At 31.3% G+C, this 14,658-nt stretch overlaps 1 protein-coding gene across 1 annotated transcript; it reads left to right on the top strand.

Moving 5' to 3' along the window:
* Positions 1–2,280: 2,280 nt before the first annotated feature.
* Positions 2,281–6,348, top strand: LOC124369527. Its single transcript, XM_046827550.1, has 5 exons — positions 2,281–2,461; positions 3,132–3,257; positions 3,454–3,857; positions 4,620–4,854; positions 5,307–6,348. Exons 1-5 carry the CDS (start codon positions 2,323–2,325, stop codon positions 5,492–5,494), a joined length of 1,092 nt encoding a protein of 363 aa, XP_046683506.1. The 5' UTR covers positions 2,281–2,322; the 3' UTR covers positions 5,495–6,348.
* The last annotated feature ends 8,310 nt before the right edge of the window (positions 6,349–14,658 follow it).

Genomic DNA, 14,658 nt, shown 5'->3' with positions numbered 1-14,658 from the left:
ATAACATTCTAAATGATGATACAATTTGAAACCAACATGCTATTTGGTTAATACAAAATTACATAAATGTCAGAAACAGTCACTTTTAGACTGACCTTGTCTGATCATTTCTATGTTTAAATAAACAGTTGAATCCATCAATGCGTCCAGTGGAATATCAGCCATCCTTATTTAACTATCATAATAGTAGAATAAAAATTCCCTTTACACAACCGTATAATAACGGGTTTATTATGAGTTACTCGATCAAAACCAAGAGGAAAATATAACACAGTATTATATTATTGATATCATTAAAAAATATACTTTCTTTTTTTTTAGGTAAAAAATGGGACGTTGCATTAATAACATACACTGCAACCCTACACCTCCTGCTTGCTTCTCAAAAAATAAATTAATCTCATTTTAATTATAATTTTAGAGAGCTAGAAGACATTTTATACAGATTTCCTGTGAACACTTTTCAATAAAGCTACTAATAAGAGAGTTGTGACAGTTACACAATTTTGACCACAAATAGTTTTTTTAGCACAGCGTGTGAACGATGCAACCAATAATCAACTTGACCACTTAAATTTGGTGGTCTTGTTATTACGCTCAACTTTGTCCATTACATCTTTAGCCTACTATATCTCATAGTTTGCAAGATCCCTTCAGTGTGCATTCAACATAGAATACACGGCTTATTTTTAACTACTATTAAATAATGCACACCCTTCATTTATTTTAGGGTTGATATTGGCGTCGCAGCTGAACTGCCGTATCATGTGCTGTCCAAAGCGATGCAGCGTGCCAGGCGAGCTGCTAATGGGCCCGTACCGAGTACTCTGCAAGAGTATGGAAGAGTAAGCGCTGTCGCAGGAACCCTAGGTACGGGCAGAGTCATCGGGGTGAAGATTTCTACAGGGCAACAGTTGTCGACGACAACGGCGATGTTGCCGTAATCTTCATCTCCGAGAACCTGTCTGCAAGGCTCTCGGCCGATGGCTCTCACATCCATTTGGACGGCACATTTAAGGTAGTGCCGAGCACTCCTCCAAGCTGCCAGCTCCTTACTATCAGTGCTATTTATTTCGACCATGTAAGTTATCGCATTCTCACTATTCTTTATTTTTCCTGCAATAACAATATTTATTTATCAGTTACAGCAAAAAATATTAATGGGACCACTTCCACTATTCATGGTTTCATGGGTTGGAATGGTCTTATTTAATTTCCTATATAACTAAAACATTGTATTTGCGTGTCCAGCCTATTGAATTTTTCAGACATAATTGTGTAATTTGTAAACATGTTGTATTCCTTTAATTTACTAGTTTTGAAGAAGTGTTAACAATTTCTTCTTTCATTATATTAAAAGTGAACATTAATGTACATATTACATTACAATATTAATGTTAATTGTTTTTCGACCATGAAAAGTTATATGAAACGGGTGTACTAGTCATCTTTTGCAATAATCCAATCTTAATATAATATATCAAATAAGTAATAGTCATAATATGCCATTTGATTTATAACAGGCTTTTCCGGTGGCAAGTGTGCTGATGGGTAGAAAGACTTCTCTACAGTAGAGTGTTCGACTACTTGCGGGAGGTTCTGTCCGACTGGCACCCCACAGTATTCACATGTGACTTTGAGAAGGCGGTGACGCGTGCCTTAAGAAGAGCATGGCCGGAAAGACGAGTGGCCGGATGTTGGTTTCACTCGGCAAATGTAAGTATTTCTAGTTGTATAATAATATGTATGTCAATAAGAAATATTTATAAATAATATATAAATAATAATAAATATTTATGGCCACTGTTTATTAAATAACTTGTCTATGACTGTACATAAAACAATAACGATAATAAACTTTTTATTGATGTATATCAACAGTAAGTTGTGTTAATCAAGATCAATATTGAACACACAAAATATAAACAAGACGTGTTCTTTGATAATACATTACTATAAAAATTTAAAAAAATAAATTAAACCTTGGAGATATTAAAATAACCGAAGAAAAACGTTAAGATTTATAAGGTATTTATATAAAGTTTTGTTTTAGTTATTTAAATAACGTTGTGTTCCATTAACTCATCAAATGTGTAAAATGCCGTGGATAATTTTACCGGTAAAAGTAGGTAATAAGTACCTTAAAGAAAAATTACTTATATTTCACAAATATACAGATATTTTACTTTTGTTGACATTCAATTCAGAAAACAAAGTAATTCGATATTATGCATGTTCTAACAGAGCATGAACAAGAAAGCGCGGACTCTGGGCCACGTTCAGCTGCTACGCCAAAACCCTGCTGCAAGAAAAGTGTACAAGATGTGCCAGGCCTTGCCTCTACTTCCAGCGAACATGATCGAGGCAGGGTACGACCATGTTGTGAACTTCGCGCAGCAGGCGGGCGTCCTCCAAAATCTCGCGGTGTTCCTCAACTATGTGCACCGTGTGTGGATTACTGGTAAGAACCCTTTTAGTGCTAAGGGGTCTGGCGCATTGCCAAACCCAAGAGTGCTAAGCATTTTAGTGCATAAATGCAGAGTTTTAGTAAATTCCTTACTATTCCCTTATTTCAGGTCATATCTTGTTACTTTTTTTCTATTGAAGATAAATAACCAATAAACAGAAATAAATACAAAAAATACATTTGTACATATTCGGATTGTTATAAAAAAAATTTTAAATGTAAATGTTATAATATTTTTTTTGTTTTCTCTTTGGCATACAATTTTATTGTGTAAACAATTTTATATTATTTTTATCATCGTTTGCAGTCAGTAAATTGCATAAACTAAACCAATATATATATATATATATACGTATTATATATATATATATATATATATATATACACGTATAATATATATATATACGTATAATATATATATATATATATATATATATATATATATATATATATATATATAAATACGCTGCGTCTACAACGTAGACGCTGTAGCACTAAAAGGGCAAGAAAATTATCGTATTAACAGACTACTCAGATAAGATGTTGGTTTCCTCTTTAATATTTAACTATTTAAATACAATTATGTTCTAAATGAATGATTCTACTTTAATTGGAAAGTTTGTTAAACTAACAACATTATTTTACAACGAAAATAATGTCCTAGGTGTCGGTGTTGAGTCTTTCTCTGTTTATAAACAGAGGAGACGAACCAACAACGACATGGAGTCCTACCACAGAAAGCTGAGGGATACCATGAATACTGCCCATCCGAACGTGTGGGTTTTTACAGGTAAAGGTCCAAAAGTTAAATTTATTTAATTTAAGTAGCTTTTACGTGTAAAAGTATTAATTATGAAGAACAATTATGATAATAATTACAGCTCAAACATCTCACTCATATTGATATATTTGCTCATGTTAATAAAGACATACAATGAAGACTGCAATGAAGTGACTGACTGAACAGCAATAATTGAATTTTACAGGCGGTCTGAGAGCGCTGGAACACGAGGCTTCAGTAACGCTGGCTTCGTTACAAAGGGGTCTCAACGCTGTCAGACCACCTCGTCTGAGATATTTGTTGTCCAACAGGACAATAAATACTCTCACCACACGCTTAGATGACAGGCAGTACAGTGTTGGCGAGTTTTTGGAGGCTGCTAGTCACCAGCTGGACAACATCCACAACGAAGTCTACAACGTCGCAGGCGACGACGAAGACGACGATGAGGATGTTGTTGGTGTGGACGGTGGCAGATTGCCGCCGGACGAAGAAGCTGGTGGCCAAGCTGCAGTAGCTGTACGCGGTCGCAACCGTGGAGCGGTGGCAAGAAGAGGACGTGTTCGACGTGGGGCAGTGGCAGCACGCGGGAGACGAAGACATGTGATGGTGAGTTTAAAATGTTTGCCATTATGACATGTTTACTAGTATCTTTATATGGATCTGTAGAGACGGAAAAGTAGTTCTAATTAATCCCCAAAAATATATTTTATACCAATTACAGATAACGCAAAACTGTATAACATAATGATTTAAGCAACTCTAGATAGGCAAATTGTAAAATAAATAATATTTTAGGGAATAATTTGTTCTGTTTTAATGACAGTTAAATAGTATCGTTTCTTGTGCTCAATAAAAACCCTATTGCATTATGTAAGTCGACTAACCTGCCAAATATGCAGAAACATGTCTTTACATTTAAAATGTAGTCTAAATAAAATGTACAGTGCTTAGGAATCAGTAGTGTAATACACATTGGAAACACGGAGTTGCTATCTAATTTTTAGTAACATTTGTTAAATAAGTCATTTCACTAAGGTACCTATCACCTACTTCCACCAATAAAAAAGCCCAAGGCATTCTACAAATGTGATGAATTAATGGAAAATAACATTTCTTAAATTATTATAAAATAGACATTATTTAAAACCAAACTTGATATTAATATTTTTTATTTTCCACATTTATTTATATATTTTTAAGGTTATACTCATTTATAGTTAAATTTTTTTAATGCAAATATATTAGCAGAGAAGAGAATACGTATTGTTTTAATTTTGTACTTTGCATATAATTGGGCTCCAACTGACCTTTAATGGCCATCTTAAAGAATTTGCAATACCTGTAATAAATAGTTTTTAAATGTATAAGGTACCAAAGGTTCCCGATGGAGGTGGACGTGCCCCACCAGCAGCGGTGGCCCCTGGAGCTGAAGCAGTGGAAGCTTTACCTGTTTTTGCTGCTGCTGTTCCAGTACCTCCTCCTGGTCCAGTGGTCTTTCCAGCTCCTCAAGCCCTACCAGTGGTACCACCCATTCCATATTTTCTAATGGTAGTTGACGGTGCAGCACTACAAGCACCAGTTTTACCACCTGTTCCAGTTGTGGGTAAGAACAATATTCGTATCAGTAATGTATTCGTTTCTTAAACATTGGAGGAAGGTTTGATTTAAATTATAAAATGTTGAAATTTAATAGAACATTTTAATTGAATTATTTCAAATGGTTTAAAATGATTGTTTCAAACATTATTGTGTTTTCTTTATAATTGATAGAAATAAATTGGTAATTCTAAAATCACACGCCGTGTTTATATTTCTTTACATGGTCAGATCCAAGTTGCTGAATAATAAGTATACTACTTAATTAAATTATTTTGCTTATTATTATTTAATAAAATATATAAGAAACAGTATATAATCATTTCTAATCCAATTTAACAGTTTATTTCAATAACTTTAAAGTAGAAATTAACCTTCAAGGGTTGACGATTAAACTATGTAATATGATACAATTTAATTTTATGTCTCAAAATCAAACAACAACATATTATTCCACAGGTCAGCAGCTAGTGATAAATCACTGCCTCGTTTGCCTGGAGCACAAGGCAGCGATGATGGTAGCTGTTCCTTGCGGACATCCCGCTGTCTGCGAGGACTGTGCCCCACAACTGGAACGAGAACATCGGTTTTGTATAGCTTGTAGGGCTCCCGTTGAACTCTATTTAAGGTTAAATAACCTACACTGATTTTAAATAACCTAGGATAATAATTTATTGTAAATAGTCGTATTTTAGTTTTGTTGTTGTTATGTAATTATATTTCTTTTTAACTAGCTGTTACCCGCAGTTTCGCACGCAATTTTCAAAATCGAAGTTCTTATATTACCTAATAAAAGCACTTATGATGGAGTCCTATGGAAATTTTAAATCGTAAGTAGGCATGCTGATGGTATATAGGATATATAGGATTATAAATAGTTATAGGTCTGCAACCGCAAATGAACTGTTTATCTAAATGATGAACTAATCTGATGGTATCCCAAATGAGGCTTTGCCTTTGGGACCCTATCTTCCTATTAAAATTATATTTGATTTGTCAAAACAGAATTTTATGTTATGTTAGTATAGATTTCTGTAATACTCATATGATTTTTTCTGGGTACTAATAGATGTGTTTTTAGGAAGTAAATCATTCATTCATTTCAGTAGACAGAAATACTTAATTTTGAAATGGGGTTGGATTCAAAACAGTATCGTTTTCTAAATTATATAGATATTTCAATATTTGTATCGAAAATAAAAAACTGAAATCAACATCAGCAATACTAATTCATTTCAATACTTACATTGTGACAGTTTTCATCCATATGTAAATCATACATGATACAGTAAAGTTCTTACTTCCCAGTCCATGTTCATGTATGCTATTTCTTCGGTCCAGTTTAGGTATTAGCCTACATCAGTATTTATATACCTAATCAGTATCGTAGAACCCATCAGTAAGTAAATGGATGCTATGTCACCTTGACGATTTTCTGTCATTAAAATTGCGTTTATAGTCACTCTCGTGTTGGCTTTGTGAGCCAGAATAAATCAATTGGTTTGCCTTTTTTCTCATTTATTTATTTATTTATTTATTTCAACGGTAAACCATTTTGTACAACATAACTTATAACAAAGTTGGCAGCTATCCATAACCAAGCATTTTACTTAATATTAATCAAAACAACAAAATCAAAACACAATCAGAGAAAAATAACAATAATAACATAAAGGATTATGGTGATTTAAATAAGAAGTTTTGTTACCTTTGTTATGCTTTCACTCTATAAATGTAAACAAATAGAAAATACTGGTTAAAATAATAAAACATGTGGTCGTGCTGACTTAATACGATGTTTAAAAATAGCAGTTGAATGCATTTATCCAGTTCTTGGAGCCCACAGTACAGAACTTTTGAAAGACCAGCGGGGCGTAGCCCGAAAGGATTTCCAAAATAAGAATAGGCTTATGTTTTTTCTAGGAATGTCCATGTAAAATTTCAATACAACAGATAGAATGGTTTTAGCGTGAAAGCGTAACAAACAAACTTACTTTCGCATTTATAATAATATTAGGATTATGACAAATTGTTTCTTGTATTAATTTACTATATGTATATAATTATGTTTGAAGCTACTGAGTTGTACATAGTTTAATATTGTAGCCTATTACGCATTGAAATAAATCATTCATCTTCTTCTTAATTTATTTTGAATGCTAGAGACTTGAATTTAAGTTATTATTATGTAAACTTTTTGTTGTTTCTTAAGTCTGGTTATATAATATCATAGATTTAAGCAGAGCAATAAAAAAGTAATATACTCAGTATAATACGTATTTCTAACTATTTATTTTTCCTCACCAAACCTTTTTAATGGCTATACATACAACCTCCTATTTAAAATAGCATTTTTAAACGTTTATCTATAATTCATAATTTTACTATTTACAAAAACGCGTTGAAAGAATTTGTTGTTAAAATTAATCTGATTGTAATAAGGTGAATTTACACTTCTGGTAACATGTTACTTTACTGTAGTTGTAAAAGTACTTCTAAGTACATCTAAATTAAATGTATTAATGAACTTGACCTTGCATTCTGTAGGACCGAAACGTGATATTTTTCCGTCATTTGGACAGACTTCATACAAAAAGAATTTGATATTTGAAAAGTTCATGACAAAGGCTGACATTGAATGACACTAAATATCAATTTTGTGCAAAATTATCCTCAGGCATTAATGTCTTGTAGTATTTATTGAAATAATACCCTACTCAGGATCTGATCATGTCATATTATGGACCGATTAACTCCCACCTCTCTGGAGTTTTTATGTCGTTTGCTTGTGCAAATAACCAAATAACCAAATAACCTCAATAGATCGCCAGTTATTTGTGATGGAATCGGTGATCGCCAAGGTTCTGCTATCCATCTCTGCGCGCCTGATACTCGAAACATTGAAACGCTGCCTTATCTTGGCTTAATTTCTATTGGTTATTAGAATATTTATAACTCCGTTCTTGATTGGCTATATTTTTGTAATGGGCGGAGTTGTGTCGGCTATTTCTTTATGGGCGGAGTTTTGCCGGGCCGCCATTTGGTCGCTTGGGTGGACCCCGTTGGGATGCTCGATTCTAGGCTGCTTGGGTGGACCCCCATTTTAAGTTCCCACCATCTACCATCGTTCAACTCAAAGAAAACATAACCATATGTATTAGGAGAATGGAACAACCCCTATTCATAAAAATTATGCAAAACCTACAAGAACGGTACGAGTGTTGCCTCAAACTGAACGGGGGTCATATTGAACATGTTAATAGCTGTCGAGTTGAACCGATTTTGTTTCCTTTGACTTGTATTTATTGGCAAAATCTATATGTAATGTTACTGTGTTTACCATAATAAAATACTACCATTTTAGTATTGTTTATTTTGGCTAATACTGTAGTATAGGAGGGAAAGTTCCTTGGAAATGTCTTCAGGACGATGAAGGGCTAATTTTAAGATTTACAATGATCCCTTGATAATTTATAATGAGAAAGACAGTTATCCTGTGCTCTCTGAGACCCTGCAGTTGGGTTACTCGTGAACAATGTCTTTTTTAATAGTGCTCTTAAGACTACAAAAGGGGCTATAAATGAAGGAAGGGAGGTAAGAGGAAACTGACGGGAAGTGTATACCCACTGAGCCGTTATGCACTAAAGCATTATAGTAAGGGTCGCATGCCTGGTAAATGTATGGATAGGAAGATTCTCCCCCTCCTTGAATAGTGTTGTTTGACCTGTAATAAAAGGGTTCTAAATCAGCGCCTATACCTTATTGATGAGATGAATAATTACCCCAACGGAATAGAATAATAAACGTTTAACCATGTTTAAATTTATTTTTCAATAAAATAAAATAATATAAAGATATATATATATATATATAATAATTTGAATAAATTGCAATGAGTATATTTACTGCATTGGTGTGGTTTACTTAATATTTTAAAAACAAACAGTTCAAAACCAATTGTAAAAATACTATGCATCAAATTTACTTAAGGAAAAAATTAGGTTCTAGGCATTCAAATACAGCTTTATTTTAAACTAAAATTAATTTTAAACCATGGTACGAACAACACAGAGGAACTGATATTGCTTAAATCCGGCATGTGTAATAAATGTACATGGCCAGAGATTATATCAATCTATTAACCACTAAAAACAATTATACATTTATTTTAATTCTTCGAATACCAATCGAAAGCGGGAAAATGTTGAACCGTGAAATTGTAATTTTGCGACGGCTAAGGGCCAATTATTTTTAAGGACGCATCATATACTGCATTGTACTATTTAAACTGAATAGTGTAATTCAAACACACTTGACAAACAATTTAAATATTATTTTATATCTACAAGAATCAATATCATTCAGTTATATCCATATCAGTTAGTTCAACTATAATTAAAAAATAAAATTAATATAAAAATAAAAAAACCCTGAAAACAATGTTAAACACGTAGCAATAAAATACTACCATATTTTCCAAAGCGTTATTGCTTAGGTCAAAACACACATTTATAAACTGAGGATTATGGATCTACAATGCTTCATTTCCCCTCTGTCGGTTAGTGTGCGTTTTTGTTGTTGTTAAAAATGGAATATCTTAAAACCTAATAAATTTAATCCTACCAAGTCTTGGTCAACATTGTTTGGCGGCTAAAATATATTATGATGTTACCTTTAATACTTTCAAAATAGTGGCTATTAAAATATTTTACCTTTTAACTTCTTAAAATCTAAAATTTTTCTAAAATATTGCAAGAAAATGAATTTGAGAGGGTTTTATCACAAATATAATGACCAAATATATAAAATATTACATGCACAGATTTACTGTAACAAAACACTATCGGCATTGAGGTTCTCAGCGAGTAGGTCACAATACAAAAATCGAGTAAACGTCAGCTCCAGAATATCTTATGCCAATTAATTGTGCTCACATCTTAGTCCCTTCATTTAAAGTACAGGAAATACATTACTATCTGTTGCCAAGCAACTTTTTTGTCTAATAAATTAAAAACTACTAGAGATATTGCAAATTTATCAACAATGAACGCCTTTATGAACAGTGAGGGACAAATACAAACGTCTTAATTAACAATAATAAACTGTTTTATTTATCATAAAGCTTAAATTTATTTACAATATATGTGAAAAACCTAAATAAAGTGACTGGATTATCTGTTGTATATTAAGAATAATAAACAACAAGAAAAATCGTACAGTAATATTCAGACAATAATGCTTTTATAGATGACAAAATCAAAGATAAGCGGTTTTATTGGAAATACATCTGATTGTCGCTTGACTAAATTTTCGTAAATAAATATGTCTTAAAACAACAGATATTTAAATAAATTCATTAAACATATGATTCTATTCTATCCTTAGATAGGCCTGAAACATGTATTTCAAATGTTTTGCATAATTAATGACAAAAATAAAAAAAAAATAGGGATAAGATACTCTAAAGCTGCTGTTAATTTTTTTTCACGAACCGTGTTTTTTTCACAGCAAAGATGTTCTTAGTGAGTTATTTATTATTAGTTTGAAATATGAGTTCAGTAATTAGGTTTGTGATACAATACACGATCAGATTTATTCTTGTATACCTGCTGGATTTTCATACATTCAAAGTTAATCAGATTTAACGGCCACCATTTCGAAAGTCATTAATGAATATTTTTTATAACTGGCCTTGTTACCACAAATATTTTATCCAAATTAGGTAGGATTTGTTTATTCGTTTTAAGATGTATTATAAGCGAATTTGTCTATAAAAACACATACAGACTGACGGATAGGAAACTAAGCACCGAAGATCTATTTCCATATTCTGAAATGCATTTGCCATGACCTGAGCAGTTGCGGTATATAGACTTGTCCTTAGAATTACAGCACACTCTGTATATAAAATTATTATACAGAGTGTTCCACAACCTCTACCAATATTTTCAGACATTATTCACGGGCCAAAGGCAAAAACAATCATATTCACCTTTCTAAAACTCAACAAATACTCAAATAGCCACAATTTTGTTTTGTTTTTGTCTTTTTTTACTTTACTATTTATATTTGATGGATTGTTTGGGTTAAAATTTTGTATATACCTTTATAACCTTAAGGCCTAATTACATCAAAATTTTAAATTTCTTACAAGCTTTATTTTCAAAATAGTGATTTCTAAAAAATCTTTAAGCGTAAATATCTTAAAACCGATATATGGTAAAAAATTTCTCAATTGTTACACATATTAATTAAAAATCCAACGATCCCAAGTTTTAAAAATTGGTTGTGAAATAAGGGAGATAGTTTGTTTTTTTAAACCAATTACCAAACAATATCCGCCTTTATTATATGACAGCACTGAATGTGGGCTGCAACAATCAGCTGTTGTTTGATTTTAGCTGCTCTAATCAGGGGATTTTAACATTACATTGCTGAACTGTGGTCATAATATCCCAAAGAACTATACTATATATTAACTATACTATACTATAATATATATATATATATATATATATATATATATATATATATATATATACTATATATATTAGTATAATTCGTTGCAATATCCTTAATTATTTCATGACATTAGGTTCCTTTTTGATGAAGACATCAGAAAAAAACACTCTAATACATTGTTGATTATCTAGACAAAAAATTAAAACAGTAGTTATTGTAGCTCTTTACTGTCGATAGCTCAATATTTCTATTTAAATGGATGGCCTCATACTTACTTTTGACCCTTAGCTTGTAAATTTATACAGAGTTTGTAGATATGCTATTGATTACGGTGATAAACGTAGATGCCTAAATGTACCAGTAAAGGTTGCTATTTGTTGCAGTTGTTAAGTTTGTGCTAACCGAGGTTTGAAGATTTTGCTCTCTACTCGGAAAATAAAACATTAAAAAACATAAAAGTTTACTGTATACAAAATGAAAATATTATGTATTTTTGTATAGTATTTTTTTATTATTAATGGAGTAATATTTATGCTTCTATACATCTGTTGACTACCTAGTTTTACAAATCAGTTATAAAAATTACAACGAATTGAAAATTAGAGTGTAACAACATGCATACACTTTCTAATATAAATAGCCTTAAAATTAAAAGTACAGCTAAGCTGAAGTGTAATTTTAAATTTCAAATTTTTTTAGGACACTTTATTAAAGACTTCACTGAGATTTCACTCTTCTTTTTACAATATTGTAAGAATGTTTCATCCTTAAGTTTTGACACTTCCATATACATGGGGTTATAAGTGCACGTGTGACTAATGTAATACACCAATAGTGATTCTTTAACTGCATACAAAAAGGCGATGATTTTCAGTTTTTGTCCATACATCATTACCGTATTCTAGTTTATCTTTTCTCTTTACTCGTGTAAAATTATCCGTTACCTAGAGAGTATAATGTGCCACACCTTGGGCCTGTACACTCTAACATTATTTGATTTCTTATTATATTTTTTTAAGAAATTTCATCAAACAAAATTTCACTATACATAATAAGTTCTTTATTAATATAGGAATTAAAACTGAGAATAAACATCGATATTATTACTCGACCACTCGATGCGGCCAGATCAGTTTTGGACAGTAGGGTCGGTAGTGCACGGACGGGTTTCGTCAGCTTCGTTAAAATTATGTGTGGACCTAACAGTCCTACAATCGATATTTGCAGGTTAATTTACTCTGTATATTTCATATTTGGTAGGCGGCCGATATATATATAACGAGCAACGATGTAAGGGCAAAAATAAGGAGTTTCAAGTTTTTATATGTTTACTAGCTGATACCCGCCCCTTCGTACGGAATTTTTGTAGAATAACCGGTACGTCATAGATATCTCCTTCATGTCTTTAAAAAATTGCATACTACTGATAAAATAAAGTAAGGCCATTGGAAGATATTAAAATTTTAATTTCAATGCAAAATTCCATGATTTTTTGAACTGATGTTCTAAAGTAATTACAAATCACGATCCTTCCTTTCCTATAGTACTGTAGGTAATAAAAGACTTATGATCCACATTTGAAAATAGGGTTACTCATAAAAGGAGCAACAAAACATATATGTGAGAATATTTTACATGTAATAGTTTGATAAACACTTAATATGAAAGTCCCAATATGAATTATATTATTCATCCTCTTAATATGACACTAATTATCATCGATACCGTTAGAAAAAGTAATATAATCTAGGGTATAATCCTTTACCAGTGGGATATATCTGCTAGAGGTAAGATGGACAGAAGTCGACCAAACATTTTTTTATATTAACTAGTTAGGAAGAAACCTTTGCGGACTAATATACTTCATCCTTAGCTACCAATGCCTCATCCATAAGTTTTTTTATCAAAGTGTTAAGTTCATAAACCAATAATGCATCTTCAAGTTGTAGCCTCATGTGAAATATACTTTCTTCCGACTCAGCCGGAAGGGATATTTGTATTTTATGTTTCTATATATTCCTTTAATTATGAAGAATAGTTAGGCATGATTCTATAGAGGATATTTTACACGTAAGCAGTAGTAATACTTATGGGCGTAACCTTGAGATATTTTTGTAAGTGCCATTCTACGGATTTTTATGTAGTGTAGTGTTAAGTCTATGGAGCTGTTCCATTGTGCAGATGATTCACGGTACGCCTATTAGCGCATAAGATAAGCAATTATAATCTAGTTTTTTACTGCAGATGGTTACGAGTAATTATTTAAGGGCAGGTACTGAAAAATTATTTCAAAATTATTATTAAATTATTAATTAAAAAACTGTAAATTTCATGCTTCATCTGTTTAATTCTATAAAAACTAATTTTAAAAATGTAATAAAAATTTAAATATGAAAAAAAATGCCGCAAAGAAAAATTCTATACTGTGACAGTGAACTATTTTGCCTAAAATACGAGCCTAAATTGTATACAAAATTATATTAGTTTTTTAAATTTGAGTTAATTAAATTAAAAGAAGAAACACTCAATTTCTGTGAAGCTATTAAATGAAATAAATAGTTTAATTATGGATTCATGTACAAATAAAATAGTTTTTAATTATATCTAGGAAACATGTTTCATTGAGTTTTCACGATTGGATTAAGCTTGAACTGTTAATGCTCAGTGAATACCCTTAACTACTACTATGAGTAGATTTTCCATTGGTATGGACGCCCAGTACGCAATGCCTGTACAATAAAAATGACAAAAATGACACAGCATATATACTAAACTAATTGTGTATAAATACCATAGTTACATTTTTTACATTTTTACCTTCCGTAATATTCCAAAATCGACTCAAAAATAGCTTTTTCTTTCACAAAAATGTACAACTGTAGATACAGCAGTAAATATCTTATATTCAAGAGGAAAACAAATGATGGTATTTTTATAGTAATCCTTATAGTTGATATGAAAGAACTTAATATACAATAAATAAATCTTATATCTCAAAATAATGAATCCATACATCTAAATTAAGACAGCTAATTAAAATTAAAAACAAAAGTAGCATTTATCATAGTTTTAATTTGTCTCTAATTACTGTATACTCGTAATTAAAAACGTGAAGGGAAAAGAGCCTATATGGGCTTTAATGATCTGTGAGTAGAGAATTTTTAGTTTTTTTTTAAAATATATATTCAGCAGTGCGTTAATTAATTTTACAAACGTATTAGCTGAAAGATTCAACTGAAATAGAATAAATGAAGGATATTATTTAATTAATTATTGTAATAGGTGATATTTAGAAAAGTAAGAAAGAGAAGTAATAAGTAAAAATTGTTACAAAAATATGACAATGCGT

Source organism: Homalodisca vitripennis, chromosome X, assembly GCF_021130785.1.
Source record: "Homalodisca vitripennis isolate AUS2020 chromosome X, UT_GWSS_2.1, whole genome shotgun sequence".
NCBI classification, from domain to species: domain Eukaryota; kingdom Metazoa; phylum Arthropoda; class Insecta; order Hemiptera; family Cicadellidae; genus Homalodisca; species Homalodisca vitripennis.
This window is presented reverse-complemented; position numbering and strand designations above follow the sequence as displayed.

What these genes read in the sequence shown, in the direction of transcription:
- LOC124369527 (XM_046827550.1), top strand. Translation starts at nt 2,323, where the DNA reads ATGTGCCAGGCCTTGCCTCTACTTCCAGCGAACATGATCGAGGCAGGG. An exon ending in GGAGACGAAGACATGTGATG is followed by an intron (nt 3,858 to 4,619) that starts GTGAGTTTAAAA and finishes TAAATGTATAAG; the next exon opens with GTACCAAAGGTTCCCGATGG. An exon ending in ACCACCTGTTCCAGTTGTGG is followed by an intron (nt 4,855 to 5,306) that starts GTAAGAACAATA and finishes ATTATTCCACAG; the next exon opens with GTCAGCAGCTAGTGATAAAT.